General features: G+C 40.0%; 1 protein-coding gene across 2 annotated transcripts in view; it reads right to left on the reverse strand.

The window, feature by feature from the left end:
- Positions 1–6,391: 6,391 nt before the first annotated feature.
- si (sucrase-isomaltase) overlaps positions 6,392–14,295 on the reverse strand; it is a 110,161-nt gene continuing 102,257 nt past the window's right edge. For both annotated transcript variants that reach the window (XM_079679290.1, XM_079679291.1), the window contains exons 46-48: positions 14,247–14,295; positions 9,644–9,811; positions 6,392–6,735 (exon numbers count right to left, since the gene is read on the reverse strand). The exon at positions 14,247–14,295 is cut by the window's right edge and continues 1 nt beyond it. In XM_079679290.1, the coding sequence (XP_079535416.1) occupies positions 6,658–6,735; positions 9,644–9,811; positions 14,247–14,295 (295 nt within the window). In that variant the 3' untranslated portion in view covers positions 6,392–6,657. The remainder of the gene's footprint in view (positions 6,736–9,643; positions 9,812–14,246) is intronic.

The following is a 14,295-nucleotide window of genomic DNA, read 5'->3' on the forward strand; positions in this document are numbered from 1 at the left end:
TGGACAGTCAAAATGGTGAATCAGGTAGGAAGGTGGCTTGTGATTTTAAAGACTGAAACTAGGGGTGTAACGGTATTCATATTCGTCCCATACCGGCATATCTTTTTCAACGACTATGCGCTCTTGAAACACTTTCTTATTATTTATGATGTCATATTTTCAAGACATTCTTTTTAGTTTTACAGCTTGATGAAACCTTTTTGTTTGACATCAGCCATTATAGATAATCTGGGCATCTGAGTGTGTGTGGTACTGTTCGTGGTTTGTTTTTAACTGTTTAAAATACAGTTAATTATTCAAAATGTCAGAGTTCCTTATTTTCCAACTGAAACTTGCACTACTGTTCAAAAATAAATAACAACAAACCTGGAATTATGCATTTGGGACTTTTTTTGTTGCTTTTTCTTGTTGTACCGAACCCGTACCGAACCGTGACCCCCAAACCGAGGTACGTACCAAACCGAGGTTTCAGTGAACCGTTACACCCCTTACTGAAACTACCCCTTATTTTTGCACAAGTTGTTGGAAGGTAATTTCGAAGCAAAAATCAAAAGTTGGTATTTTGTTCAACCTTCTGTAAAGCTGTGTGTTTTGTTCAGGACTCTTGTTATGATTCTGTTCCTGACTGAGGCATTGAGGGAGTGATGACAGGCATGATCATGATGGTGATTGTCTCAATTATGATTTCCATGCCACCTGAAGGGGTAGCAGGGGGGGGGGTGTCGACAGATGTATTTTAATGGCATTTATTAATTAAAGTCATTCACTCTAAAAATTAAGCTGCTATCTAACGCTTTCTGCAGATTTTTTTTTTGCCTTTTGATGATCTAAATGAAAACCATTTGTCATCCGAGGCACTGTCACACCTTCATAGCCGCCTCGAAAAGTCCCTGAGAAGCTTCACTGTCATTTCTTTAGTTACAGGCCTTGATGCTCTAAGTTTGGCAGTCAATCATACTAACAATGTTCTCTAAGGTGGTTAATGTCAATAATGTATGTATAATACTATCATAACCCGCTAGCAGACTGATCATGTGAGTCATCATTAATCTCAATGTGCTATAACTTGCCTCAAATAAAGTGGGAAAAGTGGAAAACATAAAAAGTGTTTCAAATTTGTCATAAATCTGACATTACTGCGCGAGATCTTCATCTGCAAACCAAAGCTTTCAACAACAGCAAAGTGTCTTTTCTGCCGGATATTTAAGTAGAATAGTGGAGAAAGGAAGAAGTAAAAAAAAAACACATTCCGCTTACTTCAAGGACACGCTGACGAATGCGGATAGAATGAAAGATTCAATTCAAGGAAATGAGATGGTAATAGAAAGAGGTGGCAAAACAGCCACGGGGGTGCAAATAAGTTAAATATTTTAAAGATTTCTTTGAAAATATATACTTTTTCTTTTTTGCCGATGGCTCCTTTTTCACCCCACAGCCGTCGGCAGAGGGAGGATTACTCTTGGAACTGCCTCTCCCGGGGTTTCCTCCTATTCCTTTTTTCTTTATCATCTTAAGATTTGAAGAAGATTTTCAGTTTGTTCTTCATCTAGGTCAGGAACCACCTTTTAAGCATCGCAGAAACCCTACTTAGCATAGTAGGTTCCCGGGAGGCTGGTGCATTTGACTGCAGTGTGCATGGCTGCCCTAAATGAGCGGCAGATTAAAGAAGGTGAGAGGAACATCGTGCAGAGGAAGCATCGTGTCAACACACCCTGGAAAATGGCAGAGGTGATATTATGACACTGATTTACACACATGTCGCAGAGCTAAGATGGGAAAGTGTTTTATTTGGTTTGTGGATGAATCGTGCCGACACAACCGGTTGACATTTATAAAGGACACTGGGATCTACTTCATTGGAGATTGACAAACAAACCAGTCAATGGTTCCTTTTAAAATGCAATTACAGACTGATTATGGAAGTGTGAACATCGGTAGAGAAACAAGTAGAGCAAATATTGATCAAAGGCAGTGAGGGGGACTAAGACTAGCATAATATGACCTGCTCATCAAAATCGATCACATCTCCAAATATTCAGCAAAATATGTTGAAGCACTTGATGACTGTTCATCAAGACACAAGTTTGAGACAATGGCCTTCAAAGTTCTCAAGCAAGTTTTTAGTAGTTATTTTTAGGAGGGGGTTCAATGGTAATAGGCCAACGTATCCTTGGTCAAGAAAAAAAACTGTATAGTTTTATTGTCCAATGCTTAAAGCCAATGAAACTGCTCTATGCTTTACACACGGCATCTATTGCACGTCTGTCCGTCCTGGGAGAGGGATCCCTCCTCCGTTGCTCTCCCTGAGGTTTCTCCCATGTTCCCCTTTAAACTGTGGGGTTTTCTCTGGAAGTGTTTCCTTGTACGGTGTGAGGGTCTAAGGACAGAGGGTGTCGTGTTGTCATACTGATATTCTGTACAAACTGTGAAGTCCACTGAGACAAATGTAACATTTGTGATATTGGGCTATATAAATAAACATTGATTGGTTGATTGATGACACAAACAATGCACTCTTTCTTGGTGCATTTGTTATTAAGAGGATGTGTGTGCGTGTGTGTGTGTGTGTGTGTGTGTGTGTGTGTGTGTGTGTGTGTGTGTGTGTGTGTGTGTGTGTGTGTGTGTGTGTGTGTGTTAAATGGTTAAATAAGAAAGCAGATGGAAAAGACCTGAGCATGAATGAATGAATATGTCAGAATAAAAAGAAAGTTATATTTTTATAATTGAATAACAGTTTATTTCTTACCTAAATGTATAACAGGTGAAGTGTGCTTGATTGTTCCTCACCCTGGCCTATCAGTCATATTTCCAACATACAACCTGTTTTTAAGTGAGTATTAAAATGCAAAATGTATACAAGTGCCAGTTCTCTCACACACACTTGGATTGCACTAGGATAATTAATTAATTAATACGCACAAGCATATAAGAGTATATTAATACGTACACACACACACACACACACACACACACACACACACACACACACACACACACACACACACACACACGCACACACACGCACACACACGCACACACACACACACACACACACACACACACACACACACACACACACACACACACACACACACACACACACACACACACACCACATCTGACAGTCTTTGAAGTTGTAAAAGTGTTTTCTCTCTTTCTCTCATGTCGTTTAATCTTTTTGTTTCCTCCTTCATCTGTGACTCACTTGTGTCTGTCAGTCACCCCGCTAACAAAGACACGTTGTTACTGCAGCTCATTTAAAAGCATGTCGTCTGGTTAGATGGGTGCTCTTTCAGAGAGTCGGGGAAAAAAACACATTGATCTATGGAAAATAAGATATAAATGAGACTTTCTGTGAATAGCGTGGAGCTGTTTTATTGTGCGGAGAGAAGGGAACATTTTTTAATGTATTTGCTCAGAAGAACTCAGTAATCATGGAAATCAGGCTTTAGATGCTAATGCCAGCTATAGGCACACTGTTTCTGCTTATGGGAAATATAGAGCATCATAGTTGTATGAATAATTCCTGTATTTTTAGATATACCAATATACCAACATCTTGTTTTTGTAGTATTGTTTGTCATAAGGATACATATTGCAGTTAAAAAAAAGGTTACTGTATTCCCTTAAAAAAAAAAATCAGATTACTGTTACATTTCTAAAAACGGTTAATTACTAGCAGGATTACATTACTTTTAACTAGTTATTTAAAACGTAATACAAGTTCAAAGTCACCCTCCCAACCCTGTATATTTAGAAGTAAATTCATACACACAGAAACATTTATTCTCTAAAATGAAAACGATCCAAGCACAAATAGATTTGAGATCCTCTTTATCTCCAACAAGAAAGTTAGATTTGACTGCTATGTGTTGCAGTCTGTCGAGGAAGTTCACATACATTTTTTGCAGAAAAAAACCCGTTGATTCACGAAATCTGTTGCTAAAAATGTCAGGGGGCATTCTTTATCATGTTTCCTCCTGCAGCAGGGTTAGAAGTATTATTCTTTCTTTCTTACAACTATTGATAAATCCAGAAATCAGTCGGATAAAACAGATAACAGATTAAAGTTAATAGTTTCAGGGTATATGCAGGAATCCTGAAGTCAGATGTAATACCTTTTTGAAGACCCTTTCCATACATTTTAAGACCTCATCGCCACTTGGAGTTCTAACCGGTTACCTTGGCGACACACTTTACCTCACATTCACTATATACAGTATTGATTGTCCTTCCTCCTTATCTTCCAACCATTTGGACGCAGACTTGCATTTCCCCATAACGATGTTGCTTAGCAACCGGCGTAAACGGGCCTTCGCACGCTATCAAGCAGTGAGCGTGCGATGTCCTGTTCAGATGACGTCAAATCCAACGGGATGCCATAAATAAACTACACAGAATCACACTACACACCTACGCAATGATTACATTCAGGCAGACTGTAGAATACAACCTCTTTGGACAATTTATATACTTATTGAAAACAAGCTACAAAATGTAATACCTTGGAAAATGCCGTTTAATACTTTTTAATAGCCTTAATTTTCGCTAAATTGATTTATCAACTTTTTATAATTTTTAAGACCCCGCAGACACCCTGAGTTTACTCTCCTATTTTATAATAATAATAATAATAATAATAATAATAATACATTTAATTTTTATAGCGCTTTTCCTGGTGCTCAAAGACGCTTGACTTTTATGTTTTTTTAATGACAGTGTTGTGAATTCGGTGTTATTCAAGGTAGCTCAATTAGTCCTGCTGGCTTTCGGGTGGCTGGCATTCCTCTACCCAAACTCACATATTACCTCAAGACAGGCTGGAATGAATCATTACAAATCAAATGTTTTGGACAACAATAACCGAACAACACCAACTTCCCCCTTTCAGCAGTAACTGTGCAGTCTTTTCCAAGCAGTTGCGATAGAGTGGAAATCAATTTGAGGTGCCCACGGCTAAAGTGATATCATTACATTTACTCCGGGCTGAATAATGGATGGCTGCATCATTATATGGGGAAGTAATGGGACGAGACAAAGCACAGGTAGACCGCCCGCAGCAGGTGAGCGCTATAATTAATGTTTGGCCTACTGGCGCACACATATGTACAGATGCATAGATTATAACAGTGGCGAGCCTTGACTTTTATACCTAGGCCCTCTTGACCCCCACCCCTCCCCTCGAGTTAATACGTCACATGGTATACTTCAGCGGAATATCAAAACAACGGCCCGGGGTGCAAAACGCATCAATGAAAGCGACCCTCTACCACACAAAACAACACCTGTAAATAACCCAATTTGTGTTCTTTGAAATTGAAAAGGATATTACATTGTGTTTGTTACTTTCGTTGCAGTTGTATGTCTTAAGTGTAATTTGGCATGCTTTTATTTTGAAGGCGAGTTAATGCTGTTGACAGGAAGTTGTTGTTGCTATGGAAACAAGAAAAGTTTCACAGCGGGCGGAACTTGTACATATTGAGATATTTGTGTTACCCTGTTAGTGACCAATGTGCTGCAGGGAACCAATAACAGAATGAGTCTCTTGATTTAAAGCATTTTTAATGATCAGAGGCAGAATTATTGTCTAAGTTTTTTTTCAACTGGTCATTAGTTTCTGGCTGTGAGTCATTTTATTATAAACACGTGTTGCCTCATTTTGCACAGCAGTTGGTTGCCACTTTCTTTTGTCGTAAAATAAGGGCCACAACTTTTTTAAATAAAATGACCCACTCTGCAGGTTTCAATTAGGTTAAAATGTCTTTCTTCTACTAGAAAATAGATAATTTGTTAATAATTGATATTAGATCTTATTTCCTCCTGTCCGTTATAAAGTAAATCTGACAACAAATACATTTAGCTGAAGTTAGTCAAATATAATAAGTCTTTCAAAAAAGTGTGTGGATAATTTGAAATAATATACAAGTGTCCGGAAAAACATGAATTTCATTAGCCATTTTAACCAACATTAGGTTAGCTATGTTAGCTCGAAATTAGATAATTTAAGCTACTACCTAAGAGTAACTCGAATTTAGAATTTGTAGCATGTAGCAACTAGAATTTGGAAAAACATAAATTACATAACGAGCCATTTTGACTACAATTTGTTTTTGCTATGTTAGCTCGGACATTGGATCCTTTAAGCTACTACCCAAGAGTGACTAGCATGTTGCATTTCTAGCATGTAGCAACTAGCATTTGGAAAAACATAAATAGCATTATGAGCCATTTTAACTAACATTAGGTTTTCCAATATAGTTCAAACTATCATAGATCATATAAGTAACTACTAAAGAGTAACTAGCAAGAGTGAAATGTGCAAAAAAAAAATACATTTGACTTGACTTAAACACGTGCAGTTCTGTATTGAGTGATTAGAAACAAGAAACAGTAACCATCCAAAGTGATTTATTGTTAAACGTGAAATTATTGACATTGTGCCTGCCTGTACTCAATCTGATGTAATGTTACTGAAGGTTTAAAGGTACATTGAGGCAAACTACAAAAATATACTAAAACAATTTTGAATTGGTATGCTCATCAATGCATAAAGGTCATTTCAAGTTAACAAACACATTTAATTTAATGAATGCTACTTTATAGCAGTGCAGCATAATGTACAGGTATATTACTTAATTAGGAAAACACAAAAACTGATCAGACGGTGGTGCTCCATGTTATCCTGAAAATCTGATCCACACGAACAGACAAGGCAGTCGCATCTAAAATCAGCTCCTGCAGACACAAGAACAAGAAAATACAGAATATGTCGTTTATTTGAAGTATGCATACGGGTGTTTACAGATATGGCCGGTATTAAGTCAAATATCATACTTTATGAAATTCCAACCAACACATTACAAAAAACCTCTTGTCACAATGAATTCATCTTGTCTTTTTAACTTGCTGACAGTGGCTGGCAGCTCCAAACATCGCTGTACATTCTTAAATATACGTTTTTTTAAGATAAGGTGATCACATACTGGTGATCAAAATATTCAGTTTCTTGCCTGAAAACTTTATTTCAAGTTATGACCTAATAACAGTTGATTCAAAAGCTTAAAAACAAGTTTCTTGACGCTGACGGGGCTATGCAAAGTAATAGCAATTACGCGTAAACCCGAAGTACCAACACGTAATGCTGCCATGTTGAAGTTCCTAGACCAATGTGGGAAAATACATGAATCCTATTTAATGTATGATATATAAACAGCATAACAGTTGTACAGCTGTGCTTGTACATATGATGTTATATTGCAAATGACAGTATAATAGGCCTGTATAGATTCAGAACCAAACGTCCTATGCCGGACAGATATAGCTTTTCCCACCTCCCTGTATTTAAATGACACAGTGCCAGCTGCTTACCGCTCCTTTCAAGTTGTTACCCTATCAGACAATACTTAGGGAGATGAATGGACTTTCTCGCACTGAAAAAACACTTATTACCATACTGTGTCATCCACATTCCCTTCCTCTCTGCCCTTCCTCTTTCCCTCCGCCCATCTTTCTGGTCCATCTCTTTCTCTATTCCTCTCTCCATCTGTTTCTGGTGATGCATTTGTCCTCCCTCCACCACTTTGTCCTTCCTTTCCTCCTTTCAGAAGATGGACTGTCGTTTTGCTTTTCATTATTCTCCACTCATCCTTGCCTATCCAACACACACACACACACACACACACACACACACACACACACACACACACACACACACACACACACACACACACACACACACACACACACACACACACACACACACACACACACACACACACACACACACACACACACACACACACACACACACACACACACACACACACACACACACACACACACACACACACACACACACACACACACACACACACACACACACACACACACACTCCGAAAATCCCTCTGTCATTCTGACTTTCTTCATCTGCAATTCCCGCCGTCTCTTCTTGCTCCTGCCAGTCCGTCTTCTCCGAGAACATTATAAATCAAAGTCTTCCAGGCGTTTTCACCTGCGATTATTTATGGAGCTGCTGTAGCTATCATTTCCATGCTCCTGATAAGTGCACTGAGTACAGTACACAACCTCGACAGGAATATTTCATCAAAGGCCAAATGAGGAGAGGAAACACACGCCGTCTACTTAAACGCTTTCTGCTGTCTCATACTCGCACTTTTGACCTCCACATCAGCCATCCAAACATATTTACTGTTTCACTGACTCAGGTATATGAAACACATGTCTCTGAAGTGTTTGGCTCCAAACAGATCATTGTAGAATCCCATAATCCCCTCTGTTTCAGTCCAGTTTCAAAAGTGCTGATTCTCTGTCTGTTACTTTAGATGAAAATAAGGAGCCCCTCCCCACGCCCCTCTGAGAGAGATTTGGTTACAAAGAACACAATGGGCGCGTTCACACCGGAGTACTTTTCCCAGGAATAGTTCCGATAGTTCCTGGGATTTTGCGTTCACACCAAAAACATCTGGAACTAGACCTTTTTTTCGGGAAGCTTTTCACCCCTTTTTTGTGCCTGCTAGAGAAGTAGAACTTTCCATGGGAGGAGAAAGTTCCAATTTCTGATTGGCTGGGCGAATTGCAAACCACCCCCCGTAATATTTCATGTTGATATATAAAATACATGAAAAAGTAGATTTTGCATAAGAGGTCCCCTTTAATGTTAAGAACTGACATTATGCCACTGTCCTATTCCCACTGTGGCCACTACACATCATATATGTCGGACAGCTGAATCTCCACAATCCAGAAACAGGCCATACATTGTGTAACACCATTCCTCCTGATTCTCTTATCACATTTATTTCCGCTGAACCATTGGAGCAGATGATGGAGCAAGCGAGAGGAAATGACAATCATTTGACATGAGCAGCTTTAAAATCGCTGTCCTGAGTCCAGCTCACAAAACAACCGTGTCAGGGGAAATGCTGAGTTGATTACAGCTATGAGATGACAGAGTGCGGGCACAGCAGGGGTTGGGTTGTGAACCTATGTTTTTTTTTTTTTGTAGTGACAGTTTTTGACTGGCAGGGAAATGCTCAATCAACTAGAAGACTGGGGTGAATTGAGCACATGTAATGAGCTAGGAGAATCACTGAACTATGCTCTATTAATGCAGAAAGTGAACTATTAAATGCAATGACACTGATTGTATGCGTGTTAGACGGTGATTAATATGTTTATTTTGAGGAGAGAAGCAGCTGAGTGCATTTGAGGGATGCAATGGGATATGTGCACTTGAATACACATTAGCTTATTATTGTTTCATTACCATCTCATTTTCCTGTCGTTGCCAGTGGATTCCTCAATTCTGTTTACGTTCAAATGAGCAGGGAATGAGACTTTGCAAAAATATGCTGTTCGAGAATGACTATAATTGACTTAGGGAGGAGAGTCATTTTTAGAAAGATGGAAAATGGTTTTCTTTGCAAAAAATGTATGTGACATTAAAGGGGCCCAATTATACACTTTGGGGTTCTCCCTGGCCTGTAGTGTGGTTTCCAGGTTTTGGTGCATGTAAATGGTTTGCAAAGACTAAAATCATTTGCAGACCATAACGAAAAAAGAAGCTACAAGTTTTTCCTATAACTTTGCAATTCGATTCAAGTACAGATAGTTTTCACTGACCTGAGTGTCGAGGTTGTGCTGGGGGATCAGGGGCGTGTCCTTGGCTTCGTACGTTATGCTCGCCTTCTTGATCTGAACAGCACCTGCGCCCCAAACTTTCACCACACCCAGCGTCACCAGGTCAGCAGCGGCGGGGTCTTTATGGGCGATTTGATTGGACAAGGAGTTCTGGTGGTAAAACACAAAGAGAGAGGATTATAAGAATCACACACACAAAATCCTGATTGATATTAAATTACATCTGTTTAATACACACAATTAACCTCACACACTTTTATGACATATAGGTTTACCAACTGAATTACAACAAGAACAAATGAACCATAGATTCACAGGAAAGTATAGCTTACAAAGAAGAAATGAAATGTGCTTTTACAACAAACACTATAAGCTCTTTTCACTGTTTTATGTACATGGTAATCCTGCTAGTAATCCCCATCTTTTATGTAACAGTAATCTAATAAAGTATTTGTGTATGTTACTGTAAGGTAACACTGATTGTGTAATCTCTAAAATCAACTAGAATAAATACTGTTTTATCTGTATACCCTTTGAGGTCAGATAAAGATACAGATTTTTTATTTTTCTAAAAAGGATCACAGGCTGAGCTAACGTGCTCCTCATTCATCCATAATTATATATTAATGTTACTTCAGTCAGTTAATAGCAGAAGAGCTTTCTTGTGAAATCTAAATTGTAAAACGTTTCAAATGTCTCTAAAATGTTCTCACTTTGTGAACAATGCCTCCCTTTGAAGCTTTAGAACACACCCACTGTGTCACCCACCCACCCACACACACCCACCCACCCACCACCCCCCCCCACACACACCCACCAACCCACCCCCACACACACACACACACACACACACACACACACACACACACACACACACACACACTAAAATAGTCATCCAAAATGGCATACGATCTGCTAATCTGCCAGGCAGCACTGGCCTCATTGCCCAACTTATCCTCATCTTCTCACATCTGCCTGTTCACACAGACCCCCCCCCCCTCCACACTCACACACATTAATACACACACACACACACACACACACACACACACACACACACACACACACACACACACACACACACACACACACACACACACACACACACACACACACACACACACACACACACACACACACACACACACACACACACACACACACTCTCTCTCCCTTTGGCTGTCAGACAGTGTGTCTGTTTTATCGCTGTGTGAAATTGCTTTGGAATGAGCCTGATGGTAGGCAGAGGACAGCCACAGATGTTTGGCCATGGTAGCTCTATGTGTGTTTGTGTAAACTCTAGATGTGTGTGTGTGTGTGTGTGTGTGTGTGTGTGTGTGTGTGTGTGTGTGTGTGTGTGTGTGTGTGTGTGTGTGTGTGTGTGTGTGTGTGTGTGTGTGTGTGTGTGTGCTCATTAATGTGTGCTTGTGCCTGCCTATGATGCAAATAAGGCTGAGCTAGTCCCGTTAGTGCCAGCGATTAGGGGCTTTCTGTCATGAGTCAAAGTGTGCTAAAACTGTGGACTGCTAAACACTTATACACAACTTATCACGTCCAACACAAACTCTTAAGGCTCTAATATGTGTCGCTGAGATGCAACACAATCATCTTCCAAGTGTTGTAGCTCCGTATCCATCTATTTCTAACTGATAAGAACACACATCAGATCAAAGTGCTTTGCTCAAGGTGTGTTTGGTGACTTGGCGATCGTATTGCATGGTACAATATTGGTGCCCATTCTTACGGTGGCCGACAGGTGCAAACACGTTACAAGAACATTTCCATCAGGACAAATGCGCTGCAGTTTCAAAAATGAAAACACAAATGTGGCAAAACACATGCAAATGAAGACAACACATGCATGGCCTTTAGAAAACATTTTGAAATCAGGTTTTTCCTAATAGATTTTTTCTGTCGGCCACCTTACTTTTGGTTTTGAATTGCACCGTCATTTTTGCAAAAGTAAGTACACAGAACAATGAGTGTGGGTCTTATCTGTATAATTGAACCCTTATTGTCCTTCGTTTTGACGATGTATTTAACGTTATTCATCAAATTAGAATTTGTAGAAGGGGCAGATGTCATTGTTAATTTAAAGATATGAACACACTGCTTCCATTACAATGGAAATCTTACGTTGATACGACTTTAGTCGAGAAAAACAAAGAAGAAAGGCGATCATAACGAATATAAGAAAGTCCTTTTTTTATCAATTTAAAATTTGTTTTTTGCCAAATGAAGCATAAAAACTGCTATTTGTGCCTGTGTTTGTTCTAAGAGTCTGTTTGAGTAGGAACAACTCAAATGAAATGTAGGGCCAAAACAAGTACCAGATCTGCATAAAGACAGCAACAGCTGCCCACTCCAACCAACTCAGCTCGAGCACGTTCATTTGGAGCCATGAACATAAAAAGCAGGTGTGCGCACAACAAGAGCCCTGCACCTGAGGAAGATGAAACTGCAACTTCACAACAGCTGATGGCTTGATGGTTGCATAAAAAACAACTACGGTTTTAGACTCCTACTTTTATATTCAGAACATTTCAGGATACACATCTTCAAATGCAACATCCATCCTACAGTATGTGCTTTATGGTTCTAAATTGATCAGAATGCATTGGTCCTATCCAATACTTCACGAGTTGAGTTGTAATAAATGTATAGGAGCAACTGGTGTTTGGAACGAAAAGCTCATCCCACTCAGTGCAGCACTAACAAAGAAGCATGTGGGCTGAGTGGTGCAGGGTTGACGTATTTATCCGGAAGGAAGCTGCGCATGGGTTCCCTCGACAAAAAAGCAATGGATAGGATTTTGGAAAATAGCTGGAAATAAGGTCTGTGGAAAACGAACCTGTTTGATAAATGCACGTTATGTTCAGCCGGATAATCCACATGTTTACCCTACTTTTATAATTTTCTAATCATAAATCTAATCGCCAGAAGCAAAATGCTAACGTTATGCTATAAAGGAACTACAGCCGAGTAGGGCAGGGTCGCACGACTTCAACGTCACGCCAACTTTAGATCCATATTCAAAAGTACAGATTCTAAATGGTACAAGTTGAAGCGTTTGTTTGAACAGTTTGCAGGAGGCAGGTACTTGCTTTCAAGCAGAACAGGGGCAAACAAACTTAGCGGGAGTGTAAGTGTTCGGCGTAATGACGTACAACGTCCTCGACAACTTCTGTAGTCACTTGTTAACAACCATAATTTTTCAGACACGTAAACTCTACAAAAATCTCAAGTGGGGTCACTGCTGATGTATTTAATGTCGTAGAACAGAACGTGATCCGTCTCTTGAATTTGTCTCAACCACAGACATTATTTCCAGCTATTTTCCAAAATCCTGTGGAGAAATAACATTGACTTTGATTCCTCATTCACACCAACGGTGTTTCAGGGCCGGTTCAGAGCTGGAGCTTGAAAAGCACCGGGTTTTCCTGTTCACACCGCAGCGGAGCAGCCTCTTAGCTCCGGAATCCGGTTCGTTTCGAGCACCAAAAAATTGTCCGGCTAGCTAGAGCAAAAGCACCACATACGTCACGCTTACGTCGAGGCGGGGGCAGGGGCTGGATCAACTCCTGAACAACAACAAAAAGCCAGCGTTTTATCCAGTTTTACACAACGATGGAGAAACTTAACAAGCAGCAGTGGTCCACTGAAGAGACCAGCTACCTACTGGGAATCTGGTCTTCTGAAGAGGTACAGAGGAAGCTGGAGCACAATCGGCCATTGTTGTTGTTGTTGTGTGAGCTGTGAGGGGTTTCCGCGCGGTTTGGCTTTATGAAGCAGGCACGCAAACGGTTACGTCATGACGCAAACGATGACGCAATGACGCAGCACCAGTCGGACTCTGGGCAGTGTGAAAAGAGCCGGAGCTAAACCGAAGAACCGGTTCTGAACCTGAAAAGCTCTAGCACGGAGCTTGAACCAGAGTTGCGTTGGTGTGAATGAGTTAAGAGACGAGGGAACCTGTATTTGTAAAATGCTGACTCACTTCCGGGTTTTAGGGACTCGTCACTGCACCACTCTATAGTGAGTTATAATCTCCCAGAGATGGATTTTGATTGATATTATTGCAGATATGTTGCAAGCTAGCTAACATAGTAACTAGTTCAACCAATTCAAATATACTGACAAAACACTTACAATTATGAAACAGACTAACTCTGCCAACAGTGACAGTTGGCCAATCTTTATTTGCTTGTGTTTTGGTAGATTTGTGTTTTTATATTTGCGTCGCTTTTGAAACTCCAGTACATTTCTCCTGATGGAAATATGTAGCGTATTTGCACGGTTCGGCCACCGAACGTAACGTTTGTCATTACTTTTTTGAAACAGATAAATAAGAGTTTTACGGTGAGACATTTTAGTCAGAAGGGGTAAAAGCTGAATTAAAATCACCACCTCAGACTTGGACATGAATCCTGTGCTAATGATTTCCAACAGTTAACCCCTGACATCCACCAACCGCAGCCCTGTTGCATGTTAAAGCGAGGGCTCATACTCCGTCTCGCTGCATTAATAGCATTAATAATAAGGGGGGAAAAAAGTGACGTGACATATAGTTGACCTTTGAACTCACCTTTTCCGCAGTGAAGGAGGTCAGCATATATTTTCCGAGCTGGACTGTG

This window comes from Notothenia rossii (genome assembly GCF_949606895.1).
Source record: "Notothenia rossii genome assembly, chromosome: 4".
Lineage (NCBI taxonomy): Eukaryota > Metazoa > Chordata > Actinopteri > Perciformes > Nototheniidae > Notothenia > Notothenia rossii.